The sequence below is a fragment of the Physella acuta genome, unplaced genomic scaffold (assembly GCF_028476545.2).
Source record: "Physella acuta isolate Inbredline_101_S28 unplaced genomic scaffold, ASM2847654v3 ptg000131l, whole genome shotgun sequence".
Lineage (NCBI taxonomy): Eukaryota > Metazoa > Mollusca > Gastropoda > Physidae > Physella > Physella acuta.
Genome location: NW_026731650.1, coordinates 677719 through 705416, shown reverse-complemented (window position 1 = coordinate 705416; position 27698 = coordinate 677719). Strand labels below are relative to the sequence as shown.

General features: G+C 34.8%; 3 protein-coding genes across 6 annotated transcripts in view; 1 reads left to right on the top strand and 2 right to left on the bottom strand.

The window, feature by feature from the left end:
* The window catches only part of LOC131935084 (cytoplasmic dynein 2 heavy chain 1), a 51971-nt gene extending 41175 nt beyond the window's left edge, over positions 1-10796 (bottom strand). Inside the window, exons 1-19 of the mRNA XM_059291374.1 lie at positions 10672-10796; positions 9448-9667; positions 9194-9340; positions 8861-9020; positions 8403-8663; positions 7801-8033; positions 7237-7485; positions 6224-6297; positions 5978-6134; positions 4855-5030; positions 4161-4356; positions 3706-3814; positions 3120-3268; positions 2555-2793; positions 1856-2084; positions 1572-1699; positions 1111-1354; positions 749-898; positions 384-586 (exon numbers count right to left, since the gene is read on the bottom strand). Of these exons, the coding sequence (XP_059147357.1) occupies positions 384-586; positions 749-898; positions 1111-1354; positions 1572-1699; positions 1856-2084; positions 2555-2793; positions 3120-3268; positions 3706-3814; positions 4161-4356; positions 4855-5030; positions 5978-6134; positions 6224-6297; positions 7237-7485; positions 7801-8033; positions 8403-8663; positions 8861-9020; positions 9194-9340; positions 9448-9642 (3299 nt within the window). The 5' untranslated portion in view covers positions 9643-9667; positions 10672-10796. The remainder of the gene's footprint in view (positions 1-383; positions 587-748; positions 899-1110; positions 1355-1571; positions 1700-1855; positions 2085-2554; positions 2794-3119; positions 3269-3705; positions 3815-4160; positions 4357-4854; positions 5031-5977; positions 6135-6223; positions 6298-7236; positions 7486-7800; positions 8034-8402; positions 8664-8860; positions 9021-9193; positions 9341-9447; positions 9668-10671) is intronic.
* Positions 10797-10947: 151 nt separating this feature from the next.
* Positions 10948-21439, top strand: LOC131935088 (DCN1-like protein 4). 4 transcript variants are annotated; one of them, XM_059291387.1, is made up of 10 exons: positions 10948-11046; positions 16817-16877; positions 17620-17765; positions 17907-17974; positions 18216-18289; positions 18384-18475; positions 18640-18748; positions 18927-19031; positions 19444-19546; positions 19634-21439. In XM_059291387.1, exons 3-10 carry the CDS (start codon positions 17692-17694, stop codon positions 19708-19710), a joined length of 702 nt encoding a protein of 233 aa, XP_059147370.1. In that variant the 5' UTR covers positions 10948-11046; positions 16817-16877; positions 17620-17691; the 3' UTR covers positions 19711-21439. The 4 variants fall into 4 exon arrangements, with proteins under 4 accessions (XP_059147370.1, XP_059147372.1, XP_059147371.1 ...); XM_059291389.1 differs by having other exon boundaries at positions 10961-11046; positions 16791-16877; XM_059291388.1 differs by having other exon boundaries at positions 10980-11107.
* A 140-nt stretch (positions 21440-21579) lies between these two features.
* LOC131935087 (uncharacterized) lies at positions 21580-25942 on the bottom strand. Its single transcript, XM_059291385.1, has 3 exons — positions 25762-25942; positions 25418-25576; positions 21580-25275 (listed from the first exon to the last, which is right to left on the bottom strand). The coding sequence occupies exons 1-3, from the start codon at positions 25884-25886 to the stop codon at positions 21822-21824; spliced, it is 3738 nt and encodes a 1245-aa protein (XP_059147368.1). The 5' UTR covers positions 25887-25942; the 3' UTR covers positions 21580-21821.
* Positions 25943-27698: the final 1756 nt, after the last annotated feature.

Below are 27698 nucleotides of genomic sequence, written 5' to 3'. Positions count from 1 at the left end.
TCTTTTACTACTAACTAAAATGATTTTACGTTCATAATTAATCAAAGTAAATACTTTGGCTTACGAAAAAATAATATCTATCAACAAATCATAAAATGTTAATATCTTAGAGCTTGAATCTTTCATTTAGACCAGGGGTCTCCAAACTTTTCACCCAGAGGGCCGCATTAACTATCAAATATAAGTTTGGGGGCCAGAGTTTCTTCCGAGCATCTCATTGGGGTGGCATTTTTCCGCAGCCACCTACAACAAACATTTTTTTTTCGTGGACTAAAAGATCTCTGATGGCTGGATGAGAGGACCTAGCGGGCCGCATCCGGCCCGCGGGCCGTAATTTGGAGACCCCTGATTTAGACCATCAAAAAAATCTAAAGAATAGTTACACAAGTTTTTTCATGTTCTCTTCAATTTCCAGGAATTCTTGGCGCTTCTCCTTGATTACAGCAACAGCTTTGTCCAGAGTTGCCTTGTCCCCGTCCAGGGCGTCGTCACCTGGCTTCAACTGGTGCCACCTGGCAGCAAACTTCTCAACTTCCTGTTGGAAGGCTTTCACGCGTGACTGAACATTGCTCTTCATCACTTCCACCTGGCAACAAATCAACCAACAACGTTGTTTCATCATACATTGAAAACTAAAAACTGTCAGTTGCCTTAAAAAAAACTGGGTAAGATATTAATATCTTTAATTTTTGTTAATTTAAAAATTATTTGAAAAGGGAAGAAAACTGAGGAAAAAGGGTTGGGTTACCTGCTCTTTGACCATCAGCTGGTGTGACTCCATCATGATCTCAAACTTGTCCCATCTGCTCTGTAGCTGGGTCAAGGAATCCACCCCACCCCCTGCTACTGACCTCAGCAGTTTGTTTTTACTTTCAGCTTTATCAAACAATGGCTTCACCTGCAATACAATGTTATCTTGTTTCTCTGTTGTTTTTTTTTAACTGATAATTTAAAAAAATAACTACTCAAAGCTATGTCCTAAATACAGTTTTGATGTGAAGAAGTCAGGATCACAGACCAACATAAACTTGGGAACCACTGATGCGACTATCACTCACTTACTTCCTGGGGGCACCCACCATTAACTTGGGAACCACTGATGAGACTTACTTCCTTCCTGGTGGCACTGAACTCTGCATGTTTGGCATTAGCAGCTCCAATCTCCTCAACAGTCTGTGGTCTCTGCGAGAGGGTCTCTGTGGCGCCGGACACGAACGTGTCAATCTGGGTGACGTCCTGGCTGATGGACTTGCGCAGGGAGCTGAGCAGGGCATCAAACAGCTGCTGGATGTGGTCGTCCACCACAGACTTGACCGGCATGGTGTTGACAATGATGCAGTCCACTTTCATTTGGCTGGATGGAAATATAGAATTATTGAGATCATGTTGAAACGTCAAAAAATTAATTTAAAATTTTTTTTTAAACTTATTTTTTAAAACCACAGAAACAAAAAATCAATTTAAAATCTTTGTGATCTAAATTTTAGTTAAACATCTGAAATGAAGCTGGGGAAAAATTAAAATAATAATTTATAATATATTTTGTATGGGTAATTTCCACTTAGATTTACCTGGGTAGTTTCTCCGCATCTCTCCCCCTTGCTTTCAAGGCTCGGAAGTTTTTCTCCCAGTCTGACAGCTCCTGTAAATTGTCTCCCACAAACTGGTCCAGGTCTAGAGATCCCAGCACAACCCAGTCCTGGTGATGTGGACAGGACATTTAGTCAAACTTTTCTACAAGTTCAATCAATATTCAGTTAATGACACTTAACTCTTCCCAACACATTATAGAATGTTAAGAAACTGTCAACCAGAATTTTACTTAAGACAGAAATCTGGAGGAGATTCACTTTACCTTAAATTGGTCCTTAACAGCAGCCAACCTGGTAAAAAGTAAATCAGCTTTTCTGTAGCAGGTGATAAAACTCTGGCCATTGTGGTCAATGATGGCAGGGAAGATGAGCTCAACTGTCCCATCTCCCACACCTTTGAAGACATTTGGGGTGTTGATGAACTTCTTCATCTCTCTAAAATACCTAGCTTTGATCTCTTCAAATGGTGGGCGGAACTGAAGCTTTTGTTGCCTGTCAGTGAGATATTAGATAAATGATTGATGTTTTTTTTTTAACTTTCCAATGGTATCAAATGTAGAATCAGGTTTAAGATTTGGGCTATGGTTGATTATACTAGCTTAAAAATAGGTTTCAGTATAACTGCCAGTAATTTAACACACATCTATAAAAGAAATCATGGGATGGTGTGGTCGAGTGCCTGACTTCTAACCCAATTGTCCTTGAGTAAAGGCAGCTGGGCACTATGTTGAACACAACATTCCTTCATATGCCGAATTCAAGAAACATATGAACTCTACTTCATCTGCACTATGAAAGGGCAACTTTACATTACCTTTTTATAAAAGAAATCAATACAAATTGTACTTTGCTAAAACTTTTGAAATAGATTTACAATGAAATGCCATTTTGTTACCACAATACAAATTGTATTTTGATTAAACTATTGAAATAGATTTAGAAAAAAAATGAGATTTAGTCACCTGAAAGTGAGCTCGACCTTGATCTCTGGCAAGTTTTCATTGAGAGCCTCCAGCCCCAGCAGGTACTGGTGCTCCAGGGCCTTGTACAGCTGCCTGTCCCAGTGGGCCTTCCACGGGGTCATGTTCTCGCTGGCGAAGCCTTGCTGAACCAGCGAGGACATGAGGTGCCTGACCTCCATGACCCCATCCTTCCAGCGCTGGGGCTGGCGCAGCAGGTCAATGCCCATCAGCTGCTGGACCTGTGACATCACAACATGGCACAAAGTTTGTTTACAGTCAACTTCCCTTTTTATAACATTTTAGTTGACTCTCTTTGGGGGGAAAGCCCAATTGGAATTTGATAAAAAAGTGCTATGCTAGTATTGACAAATGCTAACAGCACTTCAGTGAAAGTGATATGGTGTTTTGTATATAAAAATAGAATTATATGAAATAAAAAAGAGGTTTTTCCAGGAAAAATAAGTCTATAATTTAAAAGTTAATTTTAATGTAATTTATTTTCAATAAATCCCTTAACGCTAATGACACAACTATTTTTAGAATAATTATAAATAGTGAGAGTTACTTTTTGTGAGATGACAAAATGGACTTTTCTCAGCTTTCTGTTCTCAGTTGTGAGTCTGTCTGCTGCTGTCTGCAACTTTTTGATGTAGCTCTCCATTTGTTCTGGGTTGTCCCATGTCACTTGGATGTCTTCACCTTTGGCCTTGTAACCTTCAAGGGCAAGGACAAGTCCATTTCTATTGTACTATTATACCTGATAAAGATCTATATCAAACTAATTTGATCATGTACTTTCATATAAAAGAAATTTAAACCCTACATTTCTTAGCATCTTGGTAAGATAGTACATGAGGTAAAAATATTTAAGCCTTAGCAGAATAATATAACCCAACTACATCATCAGATGGTTAAAATGTAGTATAGTACCCTCAGCATTGCATGCTGATAGTGTCTTGCGAGGCAAAGGAAATAGTTTTCACTTGTCTCTAAGAGTGTGCTGCCAGCTATATTTATGTGAGGTGAACTGTTTACAAATACGACCAAACAGCCATATTTAAACATCCAACTGGGAACCTTGAGTTCTAGCCCCCAGCCCCTGAACAGGAAACAAATATGTGGTGGGGGGGGGGGGGAACAGTTCAGGTTACCTGCTTTAGGGCTCTTGACCAACTTTTCAAATGCCATGGCAGAGTCCAACATCATGGCCTGCTGACAGGGCAGCATCTGTTGGTCTATGGTGTTGTAGAAATGGGCCACCTGTGAGAGTCAAAGCATTTGTGTTAGATCAGTCAAGTTATTGGTCTATGGTGTTGTAGAAATGGGCAACCTGTGACAGTCAAAGCATTTGTATTAGGTCAGTGAAGTTATTTAACTCCTACACGGGTCTACTGTAGATTTCATCAGTTTTTCATGACAGTGTATTTGTCAATCTACAGATATTACAAAATAAGTTAAAACACAATAAACAAAACATCTAAAATACATACTGGAAAAAATATTCCCTCAAGTATGGAAGAGATGTTTATATTTAATTAGAACACTAACAGCCCCTACATACAAACATGTCCAGTCTACTGGACAAACCTGGACATGTCCAGCCTACCTGCTTTAGGATGACACCATGCCTGTAGAACTTCTGGGCGGTCTCTGCCACTTGTTGAATCTTGACGGGCACAGAGAAGCCGATGGAGCCCAGAAGCCGCACCTCTCTGAGCAGTGTCACCAGCCTCTCGTTGTAGTTGACAATCAGCTTGCCGTCTCTGTGGTTCAACTCCATCAGCTTGCCACTGGTCTCAAGGCTAGGGAGGAAAACATCAGTTGCTAACAACATCTAACATGTTAATGCATTTGTTGTGTGCTCTATTGCCAAACTGTCTGCATTCAATTACAACCAATGCAATTTCTGTCCAGGTTTGTTTAAAGTCCCATACACTACATCTTTAACCAAAAACATACATATGCTACCTACATTTTGTTTTACAAAATAAATAACTAAAAAATGAGGCTAACTCAATCAAAGGGTTCTTAAGTAATTATATCACTAATATTCAAGAGATAATTTAAAAGAGGTTTATTTAAGTTACCAAATCTTATAAATTCTATTTAGTAAACATTTTTGGACATACTAATCAATTTTCAATAATTAATTAAGACCTCATAAATAAATCAAGCAATGTGCTTTTTAAAAATCCGCTTCAAGATGAAATTAATTGATGATAATAAATTCTATCAAAAGCTTTAAAGAACTAGTTAATTTATTGACCAGCCAGATATGACTAGATTACACTCTGTCCCACCTTAAAGGGTTGCGATGGTCATCTATCAAAGCCTGAATATCACGAGACCACTCATCAAACTGGTCCCGACGCCAAGTTTGGAGATCCTCCTTCAAGCTGTCCATGTCTTTTTGAAACTTCTGGAAACCCCCAAGGTCTCCCAGCAGTGCATCAGCGATCAAACGAGTTTCTTCAATCTAAAAGCCAAAAGTTAGCCAATCATCAATCAAACAAGTTTCTTCAATCTAAAAGCCAAAAGTTAGCCAATCATCAATCAAACAAGTTTCTTCAATCTAAAAGCCAAAAGTTAGCCAATCATCAATCAAACAAGTTTCTTCAATCTAAAAGCCAAAAGTTAGCCAATCATCAATCAAACAAGTTTCTTCAATCTAAAAGCCAAAAGTTAGCCAATCATCAATCAAACAAGTTTCTTCAATCTAAAAGCCAAAAGTTAGCCAATCATCAATCAAACAAGTTTCTTCAATCTAAAAGCCAAAAGTTAGCCAATCATCAATCAAACAAGTTTCTTCAATCTAAAAGCCAAAAGTTAGCCAATCATCAATCAAACAAGTTTCTTCAATCTAAAAGCCAAAAGTTAGCCAATCATCAATCAAACAAGTTTCTTCAATCTAAAAGCCAAAAGTTAGCCAATCATCAATCAAACAAGTTTCTTCAATCTAAAAGCCAAAAGTTAGCCAATCATCAATCAAACAAGTTTCTTCAATCTAAAAGCCAAAAGTTAGCCAATCATCAATCAAACGAGTTTCTTCAATCTAAAAGCCAAAAGTTAGCCAATCATCAATCAAACAAGTTTCTTCAATCTAAAAGCCAAAAGTTAGCCAATCATCAATCAAACAAGTTTCTTCAATCTGAAAGCCAAAAGTTAGCCAATCATCAGCAATCAAATGAGTTTCTTCAATCTAAAAGCCAAAAGTTAGCCAATCATCAATCAAACAAGTTTCTTCAATTTAAAAGCCAAAAGTTAGCCAATCATCAATCAAACAAGTTTCTTCAATCTAAAAGCCAAAAGTTAGCCAATCATCAGCAATCAGTTTCTTCAATCTAAAGGGCCAAAAGTATGCTATTTCTAATTAATTCCTTTCTTTTATTTTTGTATCCCTAGTTTTCATATAGAAATACTTGCCTTAGCTTCAAGTTGTCTGACATAGATGATGTTGTTGACAATTTCAGGATTATTTTTTCCCTTTGGAATTTTTCCACTGCCTCCTCTGCCGGTGCAAGAGTTGAACTCTTCGCTGACCTGTCGTATGTATGTGATCAGCTGACCAAGGAGAGTTTCTCTGGAGAAATTTTTTTTAAAACAAAATTAAGACAAACAATGATTCATATGAGGTTATGTTCTGAAACGAGTCCATTAAACACATCTCACCTTTCTGCCATCAATTCTTTTGTAATTGTTGGACGTTTCACCAGCTCTTTGTATCTCTGGAACTCTCTCAGAAGCTGAGGTAAAAAAATATTATAAATGGTAACATGTAAACAAAGTAATTTAACACTGTTGTATGAAATCACACATAAACACAGTATAAACAATAGATGTGTCAAGTGTCAAGATGTTTTAGCTCTCCTTGACCAAAAGATTAATTGTCTAGAGAAAGATGCTGTGGGTTTTTTATTTAAACTTGACATTTGTTTTAAATGCTAAAATTAAAATGGCTTAAAACAAAGATCTGTCTTTCAGTTAGCCACACAAGCAGCAAATGAGTTCACCTGTTGCGTTGTGGGTTCTGATCCAACTGTCTATAGAAAACAATGAAATAGTTCACCTGTTGTGTGAGCTCTGATCCAACTGTCTACATAAAACAATAAAATAGTTCACCTGTTGTGGGCTCTGATCCAACTGTCTATATAAACCAATGAAATAGTTCACCTGTTGTGGGCTCTGATCCAACTGTCTATATAAACCAATAAAATAGTTCACCTGTTGTGGGCTCTGATCCAACTGTCTATATAAACCAATGAAATAGTTCACCTGTTGTGGGTTCTGATCCAACTGTCTATATAAACAATGAAATAGTTCACCTGTTGTGGGCTATGATCCAACTGTCTATATAAAACAATGAAATAGTTCACCTGTTGTGGTCTATGATCCAACTGTCTATATAAAACAATGAAATAGTTCACCTGTTGTGGTCTATGATCCAACTGTCTATATAAACCAATGAAATAGTTCACCTGATGTGGGCTCTGATCCAACTGTCTATATAAACCAATGAAATAGTTCACCTGTTGTGTGGTCTCTGATCCAACTGTCTATATAAACAATGAAATAGTTCACCTGTTGTGGGTTCTGATCCAACTGTCTATATAAACCAATGAAATAGTTCACCTGTTGTGTGGTCTCTGATCCAACTGTCTACATAAACCAATGAAATAGTTCACCTGTTGTGGGTTCTGATCCAACTGTCGGAACTGGTTTCTCAGCTTGCCTGCAATCCTCTGCTGTGCTGGCTCCATAGAGCGCTCATACTGCTGCACTGCTGCGGCCCAAAGGGGTTGGGTGTAAGGGTTGTACTGCAGGGGGTTCAGACCCAGGAAGGGGGTGAACGCCTCAGACACACCCAGTTCTTTCTGCTCTTGGGCAGTCAAAAGTCTCAGCAGCTGCTCATGAACTGTTCTGATTGACAGAATCTGAAGTTTCAAAATGAGAAAATAATTTAAATTTAAATGAGTACATTTTTAAAATTAAAAAGATGGGTATATCTTAGAAAACCTTTCAACAAGAAATCATTTGATTGAACATTGTCGATAAAAATAACACCTAACCTAAAACTGAAGCATACTACAAGCTGTTTATCTTTCCCTAACTTTACAGTGACGTGCCAAAGATAAGAATTGATTTGTTTATTATCATGTATCTGCTTTTGTTTAAAGATGCTACATGGGTTACTATTATTTAACCCTAAGCTTGGCCTGTTGGTTTAACGCCAGCCTTACAGAAATTACCTCCTCAAGTCTTTCTCCCAGCTTTTTAAGAGATTTTGGTCGACAGATCTCTCCCTTCCATGGATGTGGTGCATACCTCTTCCAGAACTGGGCGGTCAAGGTTTCACATGCATTGGTCCAGCGCTCACAGAGGGCTATCCCTAGCCTTAAAGACTCACGCACAGAGTTAAACTGGCCTGTCCACATATTGACCCCTGCTAGTTTCTGCTGGACATATCTGCCTAGAGATCCAGCTAAAAAATTAAATAATACTTGTAAAAATAATGCTCCTGCTTTGATACAAATAAAATGTTCGTAACACTAGGAAAATTCAATAAACTGGCTTGACTATTGTCTACTGTAGCAATGAATGTTTGATCTTAATCCTAAACCAATTTAAAAACCACATTTTCTTTTCCTACAAAAACACTACTTGGTTTGTGTACTGTTCTTAAGGTTTAGACAAGATTTCTGCGATTATAGTCTAGCACCATTAAAAACACAAAATATAGACACTATTGTGATTTTAGAGCATAGAGTAATATGTAAAAATAATTTCCCCAAGATTCAAAATAATAATATCTAGTTATAACTCCATAAATTCAAGCTAATGTGCAACTTACAAATAACCTCCATAAGATGCCTCATTCTTTCTTCTGGGTAAGGGGGGCTACTCTGCTTCCACACATCATCTAATGTGTCTTGTGTTAGTTCTACTAGCTCCATTCCATCAACCAATGGCATGGCATCTAAGCCCCCATAATCCTTTGAAATGGGGGCAAATAATTCTGAATAACTTTCAGCTGCCTCTTTCAAGTCCCCTCCAGCACTTGATCTAGATACTTCTTGCCAGTATTGAAACTCATCCATGGGAGTTAAAATACCTGGTGGTTAGGACAAATAAATATTTTAACAAATAGGTCAATCTGTTTTTCTTTGAGAAACATTGCAGACTAATTAAATATGACTGGCTATGTAAAAACTAAAACAAAATAACTGATTTTATATTTAAAAGAAATTTCAATAGTTAAGAAAGAATAAATTTTTTACAGAATATCAACCAAATAATTGTTAAGCATACTTCCTAAATTTTCCTCGCGCTCTGATCGCCCTTTAAAACTTGGATCCCTTTTACGAATGGCTGAGCCGAGCCCAGCCTCTAGTTCACTGAGTAGGCTCTGAAGCTTGGGGTCAATGGTTCTGCTATACTTGCCATCATCCAGTAACAAAGGTGCATAGACCTATAGAAAAGTATCCAGTTGTTAACATATTTAAAAACATGAGAAAGATAATTGAACATAGAAAATAGCATTTAATACTAAAAATAGATATTGTTGAAAAATCTCACATATCAAAATTTAGATACAGTTAAATAATCATCTGGTAAACAACTAAAAAATCAATGGAAACCCACCTTTTGAACAGCATGATACAAAGTATTTAAAGGGGAGTCAATCATGGAAGATACAATGATGTTTGTCTGCACATTGTCTGGTGTGATTGGATCAGGTCTAATCTTAAAGAAAACAATCACGCGCTCTTTGGAATCTGTTGGTTCAACCTGCGAGGACAAGATACAGTAATTTTTTTGTTAATTAAACTCTTAAAAAGCTTCTAACATTCTTATTTAACATAATAAATCTTAAGATGGCAGAAGTTAATGCTCACCTTATTCTGAAACTCAATTCTGTGCTCTTTTTTAGGATCAATCCTTCCAGCCAAGACCATTGTGCTTCCATCATCAAGAAAATTATTTAATGATGGTGTGTTAAATAGATTTGTGATTGCATTATCATTTACTTGGACTCCAAAGTAATTTGCTGTTGTAACCAAAACAAAATCTTTCCTCGAATCTCCCGGCATGGTTGATTACTGATTATTGCCCAGACTAAAAATAAACATTTTTAAGATAAACATTGTTTTAACAATAAAAGAAAATGCTTTCCTATAATGTATAATTTAGACACAGTGAAAACACATTCTTCAGCATGAGAATGATTAAAAAAATCTTTAAAAAAATAGTTGGAAGTGGCTATTACTATTTGGACCTGAGACCTTTTTAGAGCCATGGCCACTATAGGGACCCAGCATTAATTACAATAAATATAATATAATTACTTATATTACTAGTAGATTCTAATTGCTAGGCCTAATAAACTACTAACTAATAATTTACTAATAAAGTAATGTAAAAAATATAAATAGTAGGCATAAATAGTAATAGTAAAAGTAAATAGGGCTAGGCCTACATTTTAAAATTTACTGTAATCTATCCTTTTTGGTACGTAAAATCGCCCACGACTAGTAATGTGAAAAACAGGTGACTCCTTAAATTTTAATAATTATTTCACATTTTGAGGAGGATTTATATTTTGAAAAATACAAAAATGTTTCCTTGTTTCATTTAGGCCTATGTACCTGTTTTTAAACAATTGAATTAAAACTTTTCAGTAATAAATGAAGACTAGCGATGTTTCCAACAGATGCAACTATTTTTATGCTCATTTAATATAGCAGTCATCTTGTTTAAGTTTTTTTCTAAACTTAGCGCGAGATTCAGGGGGAAGCCACTCTATTTTACAAATGGTTGCTGTTTATATAGCAAATCTTGCTCGCAAACAATGCTACTGTTTAGTGTTAAAAGTTAATTTCTGGCCCATATTTATTATTTATATATTTATTATTTAGCCATTGATTTAGGTTTATTATTCATTTATCTACAATATTTGACACAAACATATCACAATATACTTCTATTAAAGCCTTGACAATGAGGTAACTTTTTCGTACATTACTAGATCTAGCCGCGGGCGATTTTTGTCGTACACAAAATGATAGATTACCAAAATTTATAGTGGCCTGTACTCTGTAAGTATATAAATAAATCCTTACTTTGGCCGCAAAGCCCTATCGCACTACATCAGAAACAATACAGTGCATCAGATCTGTTTTTACTATAACTAGTATAAATTTATTAGAAATCTAAATTTAAAATTAACTTGGATCTACCATTCGGCTTCTCTTGACAACAGCAAACTCAAGATACCTCTTTGGAATGCTTCAGTAATATTCATAGTACGAAGTAAGCGATTGGTTTTAAATTACTCAGCCAATTGAATCCTACCAAACAAACAATAACAAACAGGAATGCGCATCTAACAGAACAACGTCCGGTCTAATTGCACGTTTTATTTCCGGTAGTTTGTATGGGAGAAAAAAACTGCTGAACCGTTATTTTGATGTTCTTACTGGGATTTTGGATACTTAGTAATTGTTTCATATTATGCAACATTTTAACTAATGCATTTAAATCAAGTATAAAACAGTAGTGAGAAATCGACTTTCATTTCTGAAAATCTAGATAGATCTAGATTACATCCATAACATTTTTTTATTTCTCTGCTGTGCTTTGTTGTGAAACTGCAGCTGCATTCATTAGTTTATTAAAAAGTTTAAGTTAGGTACTAGGATTACATCTCGTTTTACGCCGCGCGGCGAGTTTTTCGTCCCCGTTACCCAGACGCCGAGAATTTGCGGCTACGCGAGTGCTATAGTTTCGTAATTTTTATCGCTCGGTGTTATCGCCCGATCAATTTTCGTGCGATTATCGATTTTTCATAAAAAAATGGACATTTTGCGTTTTCATTGTTTTTTTAATTGTGTGCATGGATTATTCAAGATGGAGTGTTTCAGTGAAAATAAGGTAAGTTTAATTTACTCCCTACTGTTTATTTTTATAATAAACAGGGGATGATATTTAGAATCGACCCTTTGAATCCCGGACAGATCGTCCCCCCGGCGTGGCCTCAGCCAACCGGCGGGCTCGTTGCATTGAGTTAAATATAAACTCAAAACAATAATATAAACAATCTCCTTTCGGTCGGTCAGGCCACATACCACGCACGCATAGTGTTGTGTGTCGTGCCTTAACCAAAATAAACTATCTCCCTTCATTATCATTAGACTTAATTAATTAATTAATTTGCTAATTATAAAATTATGTATGATGCTATAGAAGTAGGTAAGTATAATTTCTTACTATGTATTTGTACTATTAAACATATTATTAAAGAACATCGTTGTTTCAATACCACCCTCTCCCCTTCTTGAACTCAAAGTTAAACTTGTAACCCCGTTTGTAAAGACTAGCGGTATGCTGTAAGGCGGCGGGTGGGTAGGGTATATACTCATTGAAAAAAAAATCCACCGTGGTGCGTGTTATTGGGCTTGGGCGACCGTTGTTGGCGCTTGCTGTGAGGGGGAGAGAGGTGTGTGTTATACTCGGTGAAAAAAAAATGCACCGTGGTTTTGGCCTATGATGACGTCGGCGCTAGCGGGAAGGGGTGGGGGGGGGGGGGGAGAGACGTTTTTTTCTTTTTAAACCAAGAACTAGGCGTTTCAAGGCAGTAATGAAAATCAAGGACTGGTATAGTCATGTCGAATTTAACGAGTGATGCTTGCTGGGTCTATCATACGATTGCTTGGCGATGGGAGTCTCGTCAAGCTCAGTTTACATTATTAACAGTGAACTATTGGGATGCTGTCATGCACAAAGTAACAGTACCGAATGTAGCACTTAAAACATCGAGTGCATCCCGCTCATTATAAATCTTTGAAATACAAGTTATGGATAGTCCAATAACTACTAATACTTGAAGGACTACCAGAATATATGCATTGTATTATAAAATTAATCCTTACTATATAACTAAAATGTGTATCCAAATATTTTTAGGCTAACGGGATCTGCATTTAAATAAACACAGTCAAATACCTACCCCATTCAGTAGAAATATTAGGCTACTTTTGCATGGTAGCACTACGGCATTTTTTAGATTTCGTAATGAGTAGCCTAGTCGAGCATTAAACTAGAATAAAGGGTTGTACTCAATAGCAATGACGATAATGAAATGCCGGCTTCAAATACCGGCTTCCCCGTATTCGTGGACTACAAATATAGCTCCGTCGTTTAAATGACCCCACCCTCCACCTTTTGCCTAGTTGAATATAATAAAGTTACACTTTCAACCCCGTTAGGATGCGTGAACTACTGAACTATTGAAAAAAAATCTATTCTGGTGTTAAATTCCCCTCCCCTACTCCCAGCATTTAACTTTGGGGCCATACACATCAGGAAGGTCTAGGTCGGCGTTTTATCTCGTGCAAGTTTACTCACAACACGACTACACACTATGGTTCTATCCAGGATTAAAGCTGCGACACTTACTTAGAGTGGGATTTATTCGTTAGATCATTGTGCTTCAAATTCTGTTTCATTTTAGGATTAGAGTGATAGAATGTTGGAATTCAGTTAGTTTGTTAATTAATATATTGATCTAAATGTCGTGTACCGTCAGAAACTAAATTGGTTGACAAGGCACATGTGTAGGCTAAAGAATGACCTCTAGATCAAGCCAAAGATGGCTGGGTGACATACTGTGGTTTTCAAATTTCATGGTGATGCTTTTCTAAAGGATTTTATTTTGTGCTTTCTTTGGGATTATTTTGTGTGATGTGAATATTCAAAAGTAATTTGTAAGTAGTATGCTTTTCACATTCAACCAACTTAACAGTTTGCGGTCGATCTGCGGCCGGGCTGATTAATTTACATTTAGCGAAACTACACACTACACGGCGCCCTAAGGCCGTTGTTTCAGCATGCCCTACTAGTCAATTATAGACAACTTTAGAATCAACACATGTAGCCAATACATCTATTTTTATTTAATAATCTTCAAAAGCCATTCCTCTAGGCTAGGGTCGTTATTTTCACGAAATTGTCGTTTTCCAATTTGTTGTCAAGAAACTGGTATTTAGTTCACGAGAACGTACGAAAACCACTCATGCGTGACCGAAATCTTCGATCGGGTGCCTTCACGTGGTTTGACACGTGTTGACATGGGCCTTTGTTTACATCGAAACATAGCTCAAAACGGCCCTTTTTTTAATTAATTCTTCGAAAAAATGGCTATGTCCATTTCTAAAAAGTGTCATTTTCGGGCCCATTTTAAAAAACGTAAAAAAATCCGAACTACACGTAGAAAAAATGGCTTTTTCGGCCCTTTTTAGCTCCAAAAACGCCGTGTTTACGGGTCGCGTGACGTCATCGTGACGTCAGCCGCCAACCAAAACGCGTTGAAAGCGCGCGTTTGATTGGTTGGCGGCGGATACTATGAAATATCAAGGGTTTTCTCTAAATTTTTACCTAAACAGGAATTTTATTGCTTTACATGAATTCTACACCACTTTTCTCTATTGTTTCAAAAAATCAAGTTGTTTGGACATAGCGCACAAAAGTTATATGCTGCACAGATTTGCAACCTCTATAAAAAAATTCGTTTGTTTACAATATGAAAGCGAAAGTGGCAAGGGAGGTAATAGAAAAAAAATGTGGCGAGCGATGTTTTGACGCCGGCGATAGTGGCGAACGATGTTTTGCCGCCGGCGATAGTGACGAACGATGTTTTGCCGCCGGCGTTAGTGGCGAACGATGTTTTGCCGCCGGCGATAGTGGCGAACGATGTTTTGCCGCCGGCGATAGTGGCGAACGATGTTTTGCCGCCGGCGATAGTGGCGAACGATGTTTTGCCGCCGGCGATAGTGACGAACGATGTTTTGCCGCCGGCGTTAGTGGCGAACGATGTTTTGCCGCCGGCGATAGTGGCGAACGATGTTTTGCCGCCGGCGATAGTGGCGAACGATGTTTTGCCGCCGGCGATAGTGGCGAACGATGTTTTGCCGCCGGCGATAGTGGCAAACGCTGTTTTGATATTGAAGGTAGTGGGGTAGAGGGGGGGGGGGGGGAGGTTTGGTGCGGTAATAGCAATAAATGTTCAATATTTAATTTTAGTGTCTAGAAAAACCATTTTATTTATTTTGATGTGAAAGCAAATAATGTACTGTTTACTTTTCCAGATAGAACCTACACTTCTAAAACCAGCATACGATATGATGAGCAGTTATGTGGCCTAATGAGGGAACACTATGTAAAGAGGAATTAAAACTATTACAATAAATGTGTTCACCTTTTATTTAGACAAATTAAGTAATATTTTTTAAAATAACTTAAATAAATTTTGAAGCAGTACATTGAAAGTTTAGTAATATGAACTAGTTCTAGATTCTATATCATGTTAAAACCAACCAATGTTGAACTTCTTCTGAAATGTAAAATACTAATGAACAGACAGAAACACATCTTTTTAATTAAACTATATATATAAGTAGACTAACAAGTTAATTACATTTATACAAATAAAAGACCTTACATTTCTAATAGATCTAATTTGCCATCATTTTTATTTTCATATATTAGTTCAGTTTTTCAATTATGTCAGGCGCGTCGATGACTCAGCGTTTTACCTTTTTACCATCTTTTACCTATTTGTCAACTATTTAGATACAACCATCAAACACACTTATTTCAGAGCTTCACTCTGATTAGTTTTTAGCTTTAGATTCAAATAGTTTGGACCTAAGCTGATATTGTATGAACAAATTTCGTATTTAAAAATAGGGGGTGTACCCTGTTCCACCCCTTATTTTTTGTCAAACAGATAGATTTAAACACATATTTTGATTGTTTCTGTTTAAGAATAGAGTCATCTAGAGCCAGGCAAATTTTGAGACTTAAGTGCTTAATAACTCAAATTTGCCATCATGTTGCATTTCACATCAACAAGACTTCGGTTTTGCGAAATTGCATAATCTATCAGCTTTGTAGCAGTTAAAACAAAAAACTTTTCAGTTATGAATATTATTTTGATTGTAATAACTGACACATCCATAGCTCAACATTCTCAGCAAGTTTGAGCTTAATTTTTGGAATAGTTAAAATTTTAACTGAGATTGTATGAATGCACTGTATATGAAAAATTAGGGGGGGTACCCTGTTCTACTTCTGTTTTTGTTTAACTCTGCCCATAAATTTCTAATTTTATTGTTTATTATGCTTCCATATATAATATATAAAGACATTGCAAAGTTATAACAAATTTGACCATATGGTTTACAAGCTAGGACAATTTTAGTAAACGCTTAAAAAAACTCTATCACAGAAATTGGAGAAAATCCTATGTTAAAAAAATCACATTTTTTAATACGAAAAAAAATCATAACTATTTAACCGTTTGAGCTACATCAAAAAGGAAAACTGTTCTGTTATTGTAATTTTCTGCTCCTATTAACTGTAGTAGTTGTTTCCCTAAAAAACCAATATTAAAAATTTATCCTAGTACCTAGTTTAAGTTATCCTTTCTAAGATGCCATTCACGGTCATTCACCCGATAGAGAGAACCTCGGCAGCAGCAGTCAACCGTGATTGTGTTGTTTCTTGTTAGACTTGTACTAGATCTAGATCTAGTAGTAATTATGATCAATCATTACTTAGTAATTAGTATATATTATATATATATAATCACTAAGACACTAATAATCATTTCATCAGTGTAGGCTAGGCCTAGCAAATTTGAAGTTTAGTTTAGTTATTTTAACATAGTAGTTAGTAGGCACACTAACTACAACTAGATCTACATTAAACATTGCTCTACACTAGTCTACACTATTTCATTTGCTATATTAGTAAAAGTGATAATAGGATTTAAATGTAATTATTGTAATTACAATGTACCATAAATAGGAATTATGCAACAACTTTCAGCAATTCCAACAGCATTGGTCAACTGGCAGTGGTTTCTTCTCCTCCCCACCCCCTTCCCATATTTCTCTGAGTTGGGTTTTCTCTTTTTTGTTTGGGGCTGTCAGTGTGCTGTTAAGGAGTAATTATTTTATAGCAGTAGCTTATTTGAATCTGTAATAATTCATTGCTTACATTATGTTCTGTTGTATTTGTTATGATTAGACCTTGTTTTTTTGTTTTGTGTTTCTAATAAATTTTGAGTTTTTAAAATCTTATCCTGTAAACACTTGTGACATGTTTACAAAAAAAAAACATTCCATATAGTTTTTGCATAGCTAACTGAAGCATAATTTATTTTACTGAATTGTTTCAGTCTTCAAATTGTGTATATATTTATAGAATTCTGTGAACACTGGATCAAAACATCCATTCAAGCTTGCCAAGTAGATTTAATACGCTGGTATGTCTGTTTTAAAAATGTTCTACTTTAAACATGGTATTGTAAAATGGTAACATGATTCTTGTTTATTGTTGTAATACATTATGCTGTAATGAAAACCAGGCTAAAACAACTTATTCAACTTCTGTCTAAAACTTGAAATTCATTATAGGGCCTACACTTTCTTCCTTTTTAAAAATTTTAGTGGTTTAGGAAGTTGTTACCCCTCTTGTTTATAACCAACTTCAAATGCCAACTCTTTTTTTTCTCCCCTTACATTTAAAAAAATAACCTTTTACCTCTAAGAAACAACTACCAAAGCCCCTAGTAAACTTGAAGGGGTACTGTTTTCTACTATTTAAAATTTATCAAGGATTGATTCATTCTTAGTATCTAATTAAGCTCAACACAAAACTACATACATTGAGATAGATCTACAAATAGTAAATGCTACTCCTGCTGTTCTGCTCATAAATGATACTTTTAGCTTTACCAGCTTGCTTTTTTCATACTATTTAGTTAATGTCTATTTCAATTTAGCTCTTAATATATTGTCTGTTCTATTTTTCCTCTGACATCTTTATACGTCATCTCAGATATAAACCAGTAACATTGAAACATTACTAAAGGTCAAAATTCTGTGCTTATTCTGTTAAGTGCTATTAGTTTCTGTCAGCTTATTTATATTTGAATCTAAAATAATTTAAAGCTATTAAAAAAAATGTGCCTAATTGAAAGTTTGAAAATTACTTTATCCACACAGAATCTTGGTATCCAAAATCAAGAAGAAAACCTACCAGAAAATCAGCAATTGTACTATAATCCTTTTAACATCATGCCTTCACGTCGGCGAAGACGTGACAATAGCAGTAATGAAGAAACTGCTGCTAAGAAAAGTCGTGCACAACAGTATGTTGGAGAATTTTCATCTTTTTTTTTAAATTATTAAGTACTTACTACTTTTTAAGTCTTGAAAAAAAAATTATGTGTTACAACAGTGTAGATGGTTGTGTTTAATATGTACAAAAAATAATGTTTTTTACTTTTCAGGCCAAAAAAGGAGGTATCTACAGAATTTAATAAGAAGCGCTGTCTAACATGGTTTCATGAGTATACAGGTGTGTCAGTATAATGAGCATTGTCTATTTATTTGTAACTTTCTTTGATGTGTGAGGATACTAACACTATCTGTATTTATCATTATACAAACTACACTGGAGCTTCTATTTTCATTTATTCTGTTAAACTAACTTAATATTACAGTAAGCTCAAAACTTGAGGTTCTGGTAAAGCAAAACATATTTACTTTATTCATTATAAAACTTACTTATGTGTTAACTAAAAAAAACCTTTTTGTAGGTACAAGTGAAGAAACATTAGGTCCAGAGGGCATGGAAAAATTTTGTGAGGACATAGGAGTGGAACCTGAAAATGTATGTTTTCATCAATTGAATTAAAACTTTTAAATTTTAGATCAAGTTCTCTAGTTTATTTTTGTGATATCTTTTCATTACATTTTTTTTTCAGATTGTAATGCTGGCACTAGCATACAAACTTAATGCTAAAAATATGGGCTTCTTTACTGTTGAAGAGTGGATGAAGGGAATGACAGAATTACAGTAAGTTAGAGTTATATTCAAACATATTAGATTCAATGTCCTATCTGTTTAAACAAGTAACTATATCATCTTTTTAGCTGACAGTTTTATATTTGCTATTTATTTTCTGTTTTAAAATAATTATTTATAATTAAAATTTTGCTTTAAATCTTTAATCCTGAAAGGTGTGACACAATAGGGAAACTTCAGAACAGATTAGACTACCTCAGGGCAATGTTAAACGATCCAGCCATTTTCAAAAACATTTACCGTTTTGCATTTGATTTTGCTAGAGTAAGTAAACAAAAACAAATTTTTTTTTTTTATTTCTGAGTTTAAAGAAGTAGAAAAGAAATTAACAGAATTTTTTAAGGTTTTGCTATAAATAAATAAAGAATGGTATAAAATATAAGTATGATGTGGCTAGTTTTGTTTTTGACAATATTACTTGTAACTCCAAAACTTTCAACAGGAAAAAGATCAGAGAAGTATGGACATAGATACAGCAAAAGCAATGCTCTCTTTGGTACTTGGAAAAAACTGGCCTCTTTTTTCATCCTTCCATCAGTTTTTAGAGGTAATTTCATTAATGGCTCTGAGACAAATCTTTAATCAATGAAAATAAAAACTTATTCAACATTCTCTTATCAACCATAATCTGCTTCACACTCAGTTATTGCATTATATCTACAATGGAGTTGAAGGTTGTTTATGTTGTACCCATGAATTCCAAAGGTAGCTGCTCTAGACTACTGACTTTGGTCACCACTATCACAATGTTTCTAAAAAATCTATGGTGGTAATCAAGGATGCCTTTTTATTCCTTGCATTTAAATTATAGAAGCCTTTTAATTAATGAGAAAATGAGATTGTTTTTTTATTCAAATAATTCTCAATAATGGTTACTAACGTAAATTAAAACTTTTATGTTGGTTATTATTCATTTTTATTTGGCTTTATTTCTAAATTAAATTGTTTTTTATCTATAGCAAGCCAAATATAAAGTGATAAATAAAGATCAGTGGTGCAATATATTGGAGTTTAGCAGAGCTATCAGACCAGATTTAGAAAATTATGATGAAGATGGCGCATGTAAGTTGGTGTTTTATTTACCTTTTTTTTTTATTAAAAAATTTCATTAACGCAACAAAAACTACATATTCTTTTGACACATTTCAGGGCCAGTTATGTTGGATGAATTTGTGGAATGGTTAAAGGAACATAAACTGCATGCAGATGATCAAATGCCTTTGTGAGTCTGAATGGTCTAAAGAATGATCTTATTATGTTATTTTAGAAGTTTTGTACAGCTGGCATAATGGATGTCTGTGTGTCCATATCTGTTCACAATTTAAAATGATTCGTTTTTTAAGATTATTTAAAATTATTTAACATACCTGCTAAACATTTAATAAAAGGTGTACAGTTATCTGGATTCTTTACAAACTGCAGATTATGCATATTTTCATTTATTAAAAGTATTTTTAAAATGCTACAAATTTTTTTTTAGTTAGTTGAAATTTTAGTTTGTACTTTTTTATTTTTTGTGTTCTACAATAGATTTTTAAGTTAGTTTGTCAGACATCTCATTCCAATTCAATGATAAAAAATGTTAACACAAGGAACATTTTTTCTTAAATTTTTTCCTTGTGAAGACTGCTGGTTAACAAAAAAAAAACGTCAACAGAAAGAGCCTCGAATTTCTGTGCATTGACTATAAACTTCCATACACAGCTGGTTTTTAAACAAATACTTCAAGTTCAAACTATAGATTTCCCCTACATTTGGGATCAGTCTGATGAAGATACAGTAAGAGTAAACAGTTTTTAACCTCTTTATGGCAAGTATTTAAGTTTTAATAAATTTCCCGCACTATTCAGATCCAAAATATGTATGTGACGATCATTGAAACTATTTTGTTTGCTTGTTACTGTGTTGCCGTCATTTAAAAAAATAACTGCCAATTAAAACATTTTAAAAAAAATATATTTTAGGCATTCAGAAAGTTAAAAGGTATTACTTTTATTCTCTTAAATATATTACTATGAAAGCATTAAGCTTTGAGATATCATTGACAAGTAGCAGTAAAATGTAAAGCTAAACAATTTATACAGCAGTTTCTATCAGGTTTTTTTTTTTTTATTTTGTTTGTCAGAAATATTGTAAAAAATACATTACTAAATATGCCTAGAAAAAAGATTAGGGGGCTTTGATGACGTGTTACTAGGATTCATTTGTATATTCCTTCTGTTTTTTCTTTCTATTATTAAAGAATGCCTATGTTTATAGTATTTTTTATTTCAGAGTAAGCATGTTATTTAAGACTGAATAGTTCATCTAAGTCATGTTCACACTTTAACATCAACTGCTGGTTTATTTGTCTTTAATTTATACTGGGAGAAATCATTTCAATCAGTTAGTCACAGTGGTATCTTACGTTAGAAATTCTTTACCATATTATTTAAGTTTCAGTGCTTGTAAAATAGCCCATGTATATATTTGTTTTATCAGTATTGTATTTGTATCATATTTGTGTCTGGTTGAATGTGGGAGGTGAGCTTTTAATTCAATTGATCTTGCCATTTTATGTCTGATTTGTGGTTATGTAAAAATACTTTGGACATATTTTTAAAAAAACCACAGGTTTCTTATTTCTTTATATTAAACAAACTTGCTTGGTCATATTGGGAAGATAAAAAAATTTAGTTAGCTTTGTTACTAAATTTGTCTTCCAGTACAAGAACAGTTATACCATTAGCATTTAAAGAAAGTGATAAAGTATTCATCATGACACATGCCACTTAAATTCTTACTAATTATTAGTTGCTCCACATCACATTTGGGGCCAATTTGTGTACCATATATGTAAATGAATACTATACAGACCTCTATAATGAAGAAAGCAGAAGAGGTTCATTTTAAAAGGAATCAAATACTTTTGTTACAAAAATAAGCTGAAATTAAAGAAATATGTTTTTAATTGTGTGGCCTGAAGTTGTTACAGAACATTTTTTCAATTTTTCTTTTTAACTTCAGAGTAACTTTGGGTATTCATAACACAGAAAATTTTTAAGAATTTTTTTTTTACTGCTGTATACTGCTTACAAAGAATGTTACCATACACACATTTGCAGAAATATTTTGTTGTTTGTCTGTGAAACAGAGCCTTGTGTTTAACTGCTCATCCGCTGGTTGTGTCAGATGTTTGTGTGTACTACATACATGTGTATGATGAATTGTTTGAATATGCAAATATGTTATATAACTTGAATGTAAATAAAATTGTTATACATCAAACAACAAACTTGAATTATTTAATATTGTAATAAACTATATATAATATCACAATGAGTAAATAATAAAACAATCAATCAAATAAATCAGGAGTCATCAAGTCAGTAGGTGGTGCATGAGCAGAGAGGCAGCTTCCCACAACTGGGCTGTTGAAGGTTGGGGAGAATAAATCTTGTGATGTGTCAACATCATTAGGTTTTTTGTGTCTCCTGGGTGTGCTGCAGTGGGGGTCTGGGATGTATGTTGGTCTGTAGTGTAGTGTTAGGGGTGTGCTACAGTTTCTGCCTGTGATATAACTAGGCTTGTGTGTGAGGGGTGTGCTGCAAAATGGTTCTGTGATCCAAGTGGGCTCAAGTGTAGTGGATGTGTTGTGGTTTAACTTAGAACTGGTTTCCACTGTAGAGTCACTGGTTGCTGATGGAGACAGAAGTGGGAGCACTGCATTTGTGCTCTCTCTGTGACTTGTAGCTGGTGAAGGAGCTTCACAGCATGAACTAGAGAACAAATCCTGGGACAACCAGCTAGACACAGACTTTTCACCCTCAGATCTGCTTTTTTCAGTCTGTTGTTTCTTCAGGCAGGACCTGACATTTACAGCACATCTGGTCACTGGGCGGTTACTGATGACTGATGCAGCATTAAAACAAAGCTCCTCTGTGGTCTGTGTAAACCTGACTTTTTTGGCAGAGATCTTTGCCTCACAGTCTATAGGTTCCAAGTGTGTATTTTTAAATGGCTTTTCTATTCCATTTTTTGTCACAGAAGAGTTCGTGTGTTTTGAAATGTAACTGTTGTCACATTTGTTGACCCCTTGCTTATCACAAAGTTCTTCCTCAGCTTTGTGATTATCTTGAGATTCAAATAAATCTTCGGAATAACCCAGTTCACTGTCATGGCCATTTTCTTCTAGCCAACTCTCCGCTATAATTTTACTTACATCCGCCACTGAAGAATTAAAATCATGTGATTCTGTTTTATTTTCACTCCTTTCTCTTTGATGATCAGTACACCGTTGAAGTGAGGGAAAATAGTTTTTGTATTCTGGCACGGGTTCATGCTGGGTTGAAACAGGACTAGGTAAGCTAGGGTGAAAAAATATTTGTTTCATTTCAGGTCCTTGCCATTTGTTGTGTGCAAGTTTGTGGTCAAGTGAATCTTGTTGCCTGCATAAGGTTTTGCTGTCAAGTGAATCTTTGTGCATGCATAAAGTTTTGCTGTCAAGTGAATCTTGGTGCCTGCGTGAAGGAAGCTTAAGACATGTGCTAGCGCCTGGGTTAGAAAGCTCAACCTTATGGCATGTGTGGTCTTTATTGTCATCGGCTGTGACAACATCAGTGTCAGCTGTGACAACATCAGTGTCAGCTGTGACAACATCAGTGTCAGCTGTGACAACATCAGTGTCAGCTGTGACAACATCAGTGTCACCTGTGACAGCATCAGTGTCAGCTGTGACAACATCAGTGTCGGCTGTGACAACATCAGTGTCAGCTGTGACAACATCAGTGTCAAGATGCTTGGGTGGCTCTCTAGTGTGGGAAGTGACAGGACTCTCAAACATGTCCTCAGAGCAAATGTCTCCATCTTCAAGCGTGAGGATGGTCTGAAGGAGAGATTCAGTTTCCTTACAAGCTTTCACCACCAAAGAGCTGTTCTCTAGTTTGTTGGAGGTTATCTTCTCACCCACTGCTGGTGACAGGGAACAGTTCCAGGTCAACTTGTTGATGGTTCCTTCCTTAGACATGTTATGTGTCAACTTGTTGATGGTTCCTTCCTTAGATATATCTGTCAAAAATTTTGAAAGATCCTCTGAATCTGGTAGCTCAAGAATTTCACTTTGGTCTGCTTCAGTATTGCAACTTTGATCTAACAATTCTTGTGCAACATCTTCAGTATTGCAACTTTGATCTAACAACTCTTCTTGTGCAACATCTGAACTTCCATCAGGAACAAGCACACCATTTAATAATTCATGTGAAAAATCTAGACTTTTATCAGGGACTAGAACATTATATGATGGTGTATCTAAACTTTTATAAGGAGCTAGTAAATAATCTGACATTTCATGGGAGGTATCCAGAAGTTGTTCAAAATCTGACAACCCAGGTATTGTGAACTGTGTGCTGTGGAACTTGCGCGATCGTCTTAAAGTTATATTACTGGAAATGAATTGGGCATTAACTGCACTTAAGTTTTGATCACAATCTTCAGATACCTTATCTATAGTGGCATTGGATATTTCTTCTTTCTTGTCATAGGCTAGTTCAGGCTGTTGTGTAGCTTGACTTACACATTCACTATGTCTATTTACACCATGTGCCAACTGAGTGCTAATGCCAACATCTGAAGTATTAAGAAATGTATCCAGTCCTTCTGATTCAGGCATATCTAACATTGTAGGATCGCTACAAAGTATTTCCTTCACACCTTTGGTGGAAAGGTCTAATTCAGCAAGGTGTTGAGATGAATCATTAAAAACAGATTGAGATAATTGCTTTTCACAATTTTTAGCTGCGTTCTTCTGTGGCTCTTTTGTTGAGCTGCGGTTCAACAGTGAATCATAACATGACCAGGGCATGTTCACTTTTCTGTCTGAAGTTTGTTCCACTCTCTCAGACAAAGATATGTCTTCAAGTTTACAATGTCCACTTAGATGAGAGTTTTTGGATGTACATCTATCTCCCTGAGCCTTTGTTTTCTCAAGATTTTGATGCTGCAGCTGATAACTTTTAACACACCATGTTACATTATCCTTTTTACTTGGATCTACATTTTCAATACCAATCTCTTCACCACCAAAGCTTCCTCTGCTACTAGAATACTGTTCCACACTGCAACATTTTATAGACTGATTTAAAATTACTCCCTTACTGTAGTTATCATTTTCTGTTGTCTTGTTCAATAAATTGTCTAAAAGATTTGTTGACTTGCCAATTAAACATTCAAGTTTTTTAACTGGTGTGATTTCACTTTTATTTTCAACATTAGCTTTGCTGTTGGGTGATTTGGGATTGTTGTCATAATTTCTGGAAACTTTACTATCATTCAAGGAATTATCACAACTTAAAGCAACTGAACTTTCATCCTCTATTACACTGCAGCTACTAGACACTGAAAGACACATCCCTGATAAAGTATCAGCATTTAAAATTATACCAGTTGGCTGAATATCTCTTGTACTGCATAGACGGTACAGTTTGTACTTCCCCATGCAGTCATTTTCAGACAAATTACATGTCTCTATCTTGGTTAAAATTGCTTGTAAATGATCAATGACAGTGTGTGTGAAGGTAGAATTTGTCTGGTGTAAAATCTGAACTGCGATTAAACATGGTAATGTTCTAGGAAAACTACTATAACTAGCTAGCTTGGATTCACAAATATCTTTAAGTGTCACTATCTCGTTGTGGTTTGGTAATCTGGCTTTGAACCCAAAGATCAAGTTCTGCCCAATGAACGTTTTCTCCACAGCAGTCTGCAGAATGACATCACTTGCCTGGCCATATTTTTCTCTCAATTTGAGAACATATCTGAAGAATGTAAAAACAAAGTGTTGCTTTGTAAATAAACTTACTAAATGAAATTTAATCATTGTACTTCATACATTTTCTTCACATATCTATGACTTCTTTTATCTGTTCAAACACTCAAACTTTTAGCACATTTACTTACTTATGATAAAATTCTGAGCAAGAGGAACCAAAAAAACGATCCAACATCCCCCCAAATGAAGTGACTTCAGCTAAACAAGTGCCATCACTTATTGTAGCATGCAGGCTGTACCGATAATAAGCTTCAACTGGATAATAGGTGACATTGCATTTCTGACATCTAAAAGGAATGTACAGTTTTATAATATTTCAGCTTTTAATCTCTTATAAGTATTGTCAGATACAAAATTTTATATAGAGAAATAGTATGACTGTTATTTTACAAAACATACAATATCATTTTTAAGTTACATATACATGGAATTAAAATGTTTTCTCTAAATTAAGACAGGTTTTCTATCTTACTGGAACAAGTCTGCATCTGAAGTTAAAAGTTTAGAGTAACACAGCTGACACGCTGGATAAAGAAAAGAGTTGTTGCCAACTTCAGTAATGGTTGCTGCGATGAGTACCCTGCCAGATGATGCCATTATACAGCAAGTTATCCAACCACTGTTTGCTTTGCTTCATCATTAATGTGTCTGTTATAATTCTGGAACAGAGAAATTTTTTTTATTTAAATTAGCCAGTTCATGCTCTAACTGAGCCTAATAAGCATTAAGGACAGTAACTAGAGTCTGGAGAACGTCCTTGACTGAGTCCCTCAGCTTCTGATGGGTACCTCTACTTTGCTTCTAACATCCATATGGGCCATAGGCCTATATATTTATTAATATTAACTTCTGGTTGGGGAGTTCTCATTTTTGCATGTCATCAGATTTATATTTAATTTATTTTTAATTTTTAGTCAATTTAGTAATTTAGTTTTAGTCATATAAACTAATATAGTAATAATTAGGGCCTATTAATATTAAATTATGGCAATCTATCATTTAAGGTGCTTAAAATCGGCTGAGGTTAGTAATGTGCGAAAACGTTGCCTCATTGTTAAGGACTTATTAGAAGTATTATACAGTATATATTATATAGGTAATCTATCGTTTTAGGTACGTAAAATCGCCCGCGACTAGTAATGTGAAAAACAGGTGACTCCTTACATTTTAATAATAATTTCGCATTTTAATGAGGATTTATGTTTTGAAAAATATAAAAATGTTTCCTTGTTTCATTTATGTACCTGTTTTAAAACAATTGAATTAAAACTTTTCAGTAATAAATGAACACCAGCGATGTTTCCAACAGATGCAACCATACTCATTTACTACAGCAGCCATCTTATTAAAGTTTTATTTTTATAGACTTATAGCGAGATTCAGGCGGAAGTCACTCTATTTTACAAATGGCTGCTGTTTATATAGCAAATCTTGCTTGCAGACACTGCTGTTTAAAGTTAATTTCCGGCCTATATTGATGTATTTAGCCATTGATTTAGGTTTATTATTCATTTATCTATAATATTTGACACAAACATATCACAATATACTTCTATTACAGCCTTGACAATGAGGTAACGTTTTCGTACATTAATAGCCGCGGGCGATTTTACGTACCCAAAACGATAGATTACCATTATATATTATATATATTGTGATATATTTGTGACAAATATATAACTGAATAATAAATTAAAATCAATGGCTAAATAATACTAAATATATTAATAGGCCTATAGGCAAGAAATTAACTTTAAACAGTTGTGTTTGCTAGCAGGATTTGCTATATTATATAAAAAGCTACCATCTGTAGAGTTAGATAGAGTGGTCTAACCTAATGGGAATGGGCATACCAAATAATTGGCAATAGTGTTACTAGATCTAATACTAACTGTTACTAGATCTAGTACTCCTAGTGTTAATTTAATATGGTCCTATTATGATATATAAACTATTAGTATTATTAGACAACATAAACATTAAACAGACTGTAGGCCTATTGTTTGTTTACATTTTACATGTTTTTTTTTCATTTTCAGCCTCGGTTGAGCTAGTTCTAGTAGTCGCGACACACAAAAATAACAAAACGTCGGCTATAAAACATAAAAACAAGTCAAGTTTTTAATTGTGTTGAGTAGAAAATATGAAATGTAAGCTAATAAATAATATATTAATATTTATATTATTTGTAAATTTGTTTAAATTAGCCAAATAATTTAAAGTTTTATTTTCTTTGATAGGTTTCTTGAAAAAGAGTCCAAATATTCAATATTGTATGTGCTATTTATTTTTTTGCCAAAAAAAAAGTTCCACATCTTTTGACTTTTAGTGTAGCCTGCTTTTCATTTGCTTTGAAATTATATATTCGTTCTTCTTGTAAAGTAATACCAAATTTCGATTATCATTGAA